The sequence below is a fragment of the Trachymyrmex cornetzi genome, unplaced genomic scaffold (genome assembly GCF_001594075.2).
Source record: "Trachymyrmex cornetzi isolate Tcor2-1 unplaced genomic scaffold, Tcor1.1 scaffold1093, whole genome shotgun sequence".
NCBI classification, from domain to species: Eukaryota; Metazoa; Arthropoda; class Insecta; order Hymenoptera; family Formicidae; genus Trachymyrmex; species Trachymyrmex cornetzi.
The window spans coordinates 498,668-506,767 of NW_017295646.1; the positions used below are offsets into that span (position 1 = coordinate 498,668).

The window sequence follows — 8,100 nt, forward strand, 5'->3', positions numbered from 1 at the left end:
TGTTATCGAATACTCATCTGTATATAAAAAATAGGAAATCGAGAACTGTCTCCAATATTGATCATCGAAAAGAAGCGCGAGTTCCTACGATCCAACATTTCTTTTAATTTCTGTATCTGATAAACATTATATTAAAATAACGCAAACATTAACATAACATCGAAAGGAATCGAAATATCTGCTGGAATGGATTGCATCACAGATTGCGAGGATATATTTGCGCGTAGTAAAATTACAGTAACATTATATATATATGGGAAGGATTAACATTTAAACTTTATTAAAACCAACAACATAGTAACAAGAGCAACAGCAAGTCGATGTGCCTCAAGCAGCCCGCGGCAACTGCATCCCCCGCTCTTTCTCGCTCGCGCTCTCTCTCTCTCTCTCTCTCTCTCTCTCTCTCTCTCTCTCTCTCTCTCTATATTCTCTCTGTTCTTACAAAAAAATCAACCTGCCTCGTGTCACCCTATCACCGCCGACCACGTCGAGCTCGGGCGATCGTCACTGCGAACGAGCGAACGCCTGGAGACCTACGACATTAGTAACATTTGCAAATGAACACACAGGATTAGAGGTACTACCGTCGGTGACGAGGACGATGGCGATGAAACGGTACGCAATTTTCGCACAGTCGCAACACAGAGAACACAGAAAATCCCATTCGCGCTAATGATCGGTCGGACGGCCCCTCACGGCCGCCACTACGATCGCTACAAGCAATGCAAGGAGACAAGCGAGCAAGAGCGTGGTGTGCGTCGTTACCGGATCGGTTAGGAGGTTAGTGACACGGGGAACGTGCACGTCGTCCCCGGCGCGACGACGCGATTTCGTGCGATCAACAAGCTCGCACATTGTGCGCTCACCTTCGCGGCTACCCCCGCTTTGCGCGTCTCTGCCACGCGCCTCGATTCCGCTAGGCAGTACCACGGTCTCCTCCTGATCGCGTTCCCGCTCCTGCCTCAGGTTGTCGGCGATCAAGCTAATCCTGCGGATTGCATTGTCCTCGCTCTCGTCCGCGTTGGTCACAGCGGCGGTGGTAAACGGCAGCGTTGCGTCGCGGATTCTCCCGTATCTGATACCCAGGTCCTCAATCTCCTTCTCATGCTCGTAGAGACTGGCCGCGGCAAGTTGCAGGTCGCGAACGGCCCTGGACAAGTCCAGCTCCATGTCATCGGTAGAAGCATCCTCGAGGTGACTGATGTTACCTTGATCCCCTTCACTGCTCATCAAGGAATTACGCTTTGAAGCTACACAGACAGTCTTCTCGAGTCTCGGACTGACGATGGGCCGATCGTCGCTCATTGTTTCATCCTGGCTGTACGGCGTGGAGCTGCTCCGCATACTACTACTTTGGTCCTCGATCTCGGAGTTACGAGACACTGACAAATTCTTTAGGGTGGACAGGCGACTGTCGCGTAAGTGGTCGGCCACGTTGCCGAAAGCCTCAGCGATCAGCTTGACGTTTTCATCCGCCACGCGAAGATAGAAATCAAGGTTGTTGGCTGCCGGTGTCGAATCTGATGAAGACCTCGTGGAATTCGAATCGGTCGGGCTCGTCGTTTTCTCGCTCTCGACATTCCGCTCGTCGTTGGCAATCTGCGACCCTGAGTAATGACTACCCAGAGAGCATATACGTACGCTCGCCGAAGGTTCGTTGATCTCGAGTTTGGCGTCGAAGTCGTTGGATTTATCAGCAACGATAGAATCGTTCGCCTTCGGCGATTCGATTACATTCGGTGATGCCGAGTCATCGTCGCTTTTTATCAAATTAACTAAATCTTGGCAGAGACGACTGTACGCGGTAAAGTCTGTCTCCGTGCTGCGAATGCTATTGGCTGCCGAAACGTTGGAATCCGAATGTAGATATTCGTGCCAAAATCCGTCGTTCAGGATGGCCTTTGAAGACAGCGTGACGTCGGACAGCTCGGTGACACCCGACTCCTTCTCCTTCTTGGGACTTTCTCGCGTGGTCGTAGCCGCTGTCGTTTCTGACGATACGTAGGCACACAGCTTCTTCCGATACGCGCCCACCGCCGGATGGTTACCATTGATATCAATGTCACTTTTAATTGCTAGTTCTTTCCACCTATGCGCATCGTTATCAGACAGCTCGCCGTCGCTCACTACGCGCCTGAAATATTCCGGTCGCTCGGGTGTCGCAGCGAAGTTCCTCCTAACATCTTGGATCTCATCTTTGATAGCGTCGAGACTGTGCTCGCGTTGAAGGTGAATCCGATCGTGACTGATGAGCCCATAAAGATTGGCCGATAGCGACCTAACGGCGCGTTTCTTGCTGCGAGTAGCAGCCTCCAGCTGTTCCCTCGAGACGTCGATCTTACTCTCCGCGACGTTCCGCGCAACGTCCTTCCTAAGGGCTCTGTAAGCCAAATCGTCCGTGACCACGTCAGGCTCACATTGCGGTATGTACGACGAGCGTGGCTGTTCCGATTTCGTCGGCGTCGTGTGCAGGTAATCGCTCTCGGTCGCCGCGGAGACCGGCCCGAGCGGTATACCGAACGGTGGCTGCGGATCGATTATTCGGAGAGTATTGTTGGCATGATTTATACTGCGGAAGAGCACGTCGTCGCGGGTCACGTCTGGCTCGTCCCGACGAGACGAATAAGCCGCTGGCAAGCGCGTAAGATCGTCCGCTGAGTCCCTTCGCGAAAGGACAGGTGAAGCGATGAGATAACTGATGCTGGACAGAGTCGATTGTCCCGCGATATCCGAGAGCGATGTGGGTCTCTCCTTGGGATGCATCCTCCGATAAGCCATATCGTCTTTCGTCCTATCCGGTGAATCGACAGTGATCGCAATCACATCAAGCTCGCTTTTACTTTGTTTCTGATTAAACTCCTCCATACTTCGACGTTCCGCGCGATCCAACAGATCCTCATCGCCGAGGCGAAGGCTGTTGTATATCGCTTCCAACTCAGACAGAGCTTCTTCGAGGTTTTTCGAACTTCTCCGTCTTTCCAAAGTTTCGTCGGTCGGTGTTATTCTTCTATTATCTTCTTTTTTACTCCTCTCAGCGCAATTATCTACGTCATAGGTCGACGGGGTAATGATATGCAAATTACGTTGGTCGCAGGGAGATCTTCCAGATGACCAATCGGACATAGATAGGTGCGATGAAATCGCCTCGTGATGTTTATTCGTTTCGCAGATGTTCGCTGATTTATTCCTGGCCTTGTATACGTGGTAATTCGCGTCACTGCGATTAAGCTGATCGTTGCGAATGTTTCTACGTCTCGTTGTTTCGATTTCCTTGTAAGCCAACTCGTTCGCGCAGTGATAGCTCGAATTATATTTATTATTTATGCGCTCCAACGAATTACGGAATTCCGTTTTAGGATTCGACATCGAATTTTCTGATTTAAATTCTATTGTATCGCGCCAGGCGATCTTATTGTTTGATCGAAAGTTCCTCCAGTTGGGTCTTGATATTCCGCTTGTAGTCTTATTGTCTTCTTGTTTAAAGTAATTTGGCACATTTTGGTGTCTATTCATCGGATAGGAACTATAGCCGAATGAGCGATAACGAGGATCCCTCGGAGGTGGCTCGGGTGGCTGATTGTCCGGATTGATTAATCGGCGATCGACGGCGCAATCGAACGATTCCGAGTAATGGCACGCGTTTTTTGCGGGATATGTAAAGAAGTTTCCAGATCGATGACTGTCCGTGTACACGTCGCCGCTGTGATGTCGCGCGATCTTCCCGTAAGTGTTGTTCTGATTCAAATCCATGATGTATTGCCCTGTAGAATATCTCCTGATGTCGGGATGCTGTAAGCTCACGCGTTCCGCATCTCGCAAACTTTCCACGGAGGATTTTTGAACTGGAAACACACGACAGTTTGAATACGCAGCCGATCGACGCGGATGTATGGGCGGACGACACAGTCCGTTCGTATCAGCGTAAACAACGCGTTCCTTATCTTCGGTATAGTCTGAGGAACACCTTTGGTTATACAGCTCGTTCAAAGTATCACCGCTGCCATTGCCCTCGTCCCGAGATAAGCGCTTGATGTAACGCTCCGTCCGAGCAGCGCGAGTTTTTCTATTGCACATATTACTTCTCTGGCTATTCTGCGTGCTATCCGTGTGAAATCTGTTTAGCGAACTGTTAGATCTGTGACAATCCTCGTCGGAACTGCTGCCCACGCACAGATGATCCCTCTTCGCTTCAGCCCGAGCTTTTAGTTTGTTCTTTCGAAACTTCTTCCCTAAGCCGTCTAACGAACCGTCGCTACTACGTGAATGCAACGAATCTCGACAAGAATCCTTCACATGGCGAATGTTATTTTCAACTCTTATCCGTTGATCGTGCTCCAAATTATTTTCTATCGAGTGAAGGACAACACCATCGATTTTCTTATTAAATTTTGCAGGCTTTCTCGGTGTTCTTTTGCAATAGACGATCTCTTCATCATTAGAGGAACTGTCGTAATCCTTTATGGAAGATATTCGTCGCAGAATTCCACCTATAGACCATTTCTTGTCCTTTTTCTTATCCGAGGCACTAGATACTGCATGACAAACTGGTAAACGCCGGGTTGGAGGCAGGAGACCGTCCATCCTCAACACATCTTTCTTGCGCAGCCCCTTTTTCTCCATAGTAGATATCACCAAATTTCCTTGGTGTTAAGATATCTGAAAGAAAAATATTTTGTTAATCTTACAATTTTCAAATTCCACACAATAATACATTATAATACGTTCCACTGGATGTAAAAGCATGAATTTAATCATTTTATTCCAGAAACACAAAAATTATTACATCGAATTACTACATTCACAAACTGCAATTTGTAATGTTAATTGAGAGAGAGAAAATTATAAATAAACAAACTAAATATTTAATAACAAAAGAATACAAATAGTGTAAGACGTTATTAAAGTTTCATACGTTCCCACATATTGTATTCTACCTACATTCACTGGATACAAAAACATTTTGTTCATCTCACAATTTAATTTCTGCACAATAATGTATCACAATACGTTCCAATGAATATCGAGCATGTATTTAATAATTTCATTTCAGAAACAAAAATTACTACGTTAATTTCACAATTAATTAACGCTCTCTAGAACCAATTTTTTTCTTTTTTATATTATTAAATATATATAGCACACAGAATACTAAAAATATATGGTATATGAATATTAATAGAATATAAATAATTCTAATGATACAAATAACCCTTAATACACAATGGATCGTTTGGTTAATTTCATCACAAGTATATAAAAATTATTGAGTGATTCTTACATCTTATTACTTTTACATCTTTAGAAAGTATTTGTAAAGTTGTGTATTTGAAAATGGAACGCATACGGAGACTATTATTTGGAGCCAGGTGCTCCTAGTATATTTCAAAGAAAAGAAATACGCAGACCTAACGTGAATTAGGAAACAATATCAAAATAAATCTTCATCAATTGAAAACAAAGACAGAAAATTCTATTAAAAATTAGCACCTTCAACAGTTCTAATATAATAGTATAATTTGTAATGTTAATTGCGGAAGTCATAAACGCGCATTGAATATTTAACGAAAGGAATATAGAAAGTTCAGGACGTTATTAAAGTTTCATATAGGTTCCCATAGGTATATTGTATTCAACGAACGCATTACAAACTTGTACAATACAAACTTGACGACCACGTGTTCGATACTATCACTCTTCGTATCTCATTAGGTTAAACGTTCTTTTCAACGGAAAATCCGCTTTGCGAGTAAGAATCACCCAAAACGCGTTACGCGTCTTTTACGACACGCACGCACGCACACATATACTTGAGATTACTCGCTCGACGTTCTTAGAAAACGTCGGAGAGCCCCGACGCGATAAAACTCATCCGCGCTCACTCGCTCCGATTATAAATACACCCTGCGTCGCCTGCTGTGCAGTGTGCTGTGCACAGAGTGTGTGCACTAACCTCCGATGTCGAAATCGGCGTGACTGCTTCCTCAGCCCGGTGAGCCCGGACCCGCCAAGGGCGCCAAGTCGCGAATAATGAGTCACGAGTGCCAGATACTCGATCATTGAAGCTACGGCGACGTTGCAGCTGCACGCAACGAGCGGAGGTCAGTGCTCGTTGTCCAAACGGTTCACAATCACGATAACGACGTCGTATCAATCGCTCCTCGCACCTCGCACACTCCTCTCTCCCTGGGAACGATCTTTAACTGCTTTGACAGCGCCGCCGTCGCGTAAACGTCTCGTTCCGTGATATGCGACGCCCTCCTCTCTCTCTCTCTCTCTTACGACTCTTACTGCTCCAATTTCACTGATTCTCGACAACTCTATACTCTCTCATAAGCAGCCAAGAGGCCCGAATGACCTCGAAACGTCCATCTTACGCAGGAGGAAGTACATACTCGACTCTCGGAGCAGTCGGAGCAACATACACTGAACTGAACGCAGACGGCAGGACGGCCATTACTCGGCGAGCGTCGCGCCAGCGCTCGTAAAAGGCACGACGGACACACGATGGGTCACGGGACGGTGTAGTCGGTACCAGACCGGCTGCTCGCCCAGCTCGCCTCGCACCGAACTTACGAGGACTGAGAGTGAGGAGACTAGGAGAGGAGGACCCGAGCTGCCCGAGCGGCGAGCGGAGCGATTCGTCCTCGGGACCCCACCCATTGCTCGCTCGCTCGTTCGTTCTCCACAACTCCACGCGTGATCTTTAAAAATCCTCAGCCGAACACCCACGCGCTGCACACGACTGATGCCCGTTTCCACCAATGCAGTTTAACTTTAATATCTCGGTTCAACTAATTCTTCATCTTTTTCTAGTTTTAGAAATAACGCCCAGTTCCACAGCTCACGGTTGAGTTTTAATCCATTGTCTCTTTCCAATTCAAATTGGAAAGAGATATAAGAAACAAGTTGAACCTCAGTTAACGAGTTAATCGTGAGTTGTGGAACTGGACCTAAGAAAAAGGTGAAGAGTAAGTTGAACCGAGATTAAAGTTAATCCACATTGATAGAAACGTGCATAAGGCCCAGTTTCGCAACTCACGGTTACCTCTTAACCGAGGTTCAACTTGTTTCTCACATTTCTTTCCAATTCTAGAATTGGAAAGAGATATAATGAATAAGTTGAACCTCGGTTAAGAGTTAACCGTGAGTTGTGAAACTGGGTCTGAGTGTACAGTACTGTACATACAAGCGTTTCTTAGCGCATTCCCTCCACGTCTCAAGTCGACTGGATCGTAGAATCTTATACTCGAGCGATAGCGACAAAAAACAGGCCTGTTCTTTTTTCAAGCACGGCTCCACTAACGTAATATCATCAACTTTAATCTCGATTTAATTTACTCTTTATTTTCTAATTCTTTGAATCAGGAAAGAATAGTGAGTTAAACCAAGATTGAAGTTTATCTTGTATTTGTGGAATCGGGTCTTATGTCCATTTCTATTAATGTAGATTAACTTTAATCTCTATTTAACTTACTTCTTATCTTCTTCTAGTTCTAAGAATTAGAAAAAAATAAACAGTAAATTAAATTGAGATTAAAGTTAATCTTATATTGGTGGAATCGAGCCTATGTCTATTACTCATCAGTTTCTATCTCGATTTAAGTTACTATTATTTATTCTTTTCTAATCTTAACAATTAGAATTAACTACTTATCTTTTTCTAATTCTCTCTCTAATTCTAAGAATTAGAAAAGAAATAATGAATCATCTACCTTTGGTAGAAATAATTAGTTGAGCTTCTTGCATTCATCTTCCTTTTTTCTTCAATAAAAAATTACTTTGTATAATTTATCAATTAATTTGTTTTTTAAAGTAATGGCCTTTACTTGCGACTGCGTTTGTTAATTAAACATTCTTCTAAACAGCTGAAATAATGTTAATGAAAAATAAGTATTACTGCAAATATTTTTCCCAGAGTTCTAATATATCTTAATTTGCCTAAACTCTAAAAGTCAAATATCTAATCTTTAAGAGATAATACAAGTGCGTCTACTCGACAACAAAATATCGTCATCGTTACGTTTACCCTCGTTGATATCAAGTGATTAGAATCTCTTAGGGAACAACAGAATAAATAAATACAACAGTGTGAGTGTTAAG

At 44.5% G+C, this 8,100-nt stretch overlaps 1 protein-coding gene across 1 annotated transcript; it reads right to left on the bottom strand.

Moving 5' to 3' along the window:
- On the bottom strand, positions 1 to 6,342 carry LOC108761446 (uncharacterized). Its single transcript, XM_018508004.1, has 3 exons — positions 5,951 to 6,342; positions 867 to 4,656; positions 1 to 533 (listed from the first exon to the last, which is right to left on the bottom strand). Exons 2-3 carry the CDS (start codon positions 4,618 to 4,620, stop codon positions 505 to 507), a joined length of 3,783 nt encoding a protein of 1,260 aa, XP_018363506.1. The 5' UTR covers positions 4,621 to 4,656; positions 5,951 to 6,342; the 3' UTR covers positions 1 to 504.
- Positions 6,343 to 8,100: the final 1,758 nt, after the last annotated feature.

Bases quoted from the DNA above. Each gene is read 5' to 3' on its own strand.
- LOC108761446 (XM_018508004.1), bottom strand. From the start codon at position 4,620: ATGGAGAAAAAGGGGCTGCGCAAGAAAGATGTGTTGAGGATGGACGGT. The intron at 534-866 runs GTGAGCGCACAA...CTAATGTCGTAG, and splicing joins AAGCGGGGGTAGCCGCGAAG to GTCTCCAGGCGTTCGCTCGT.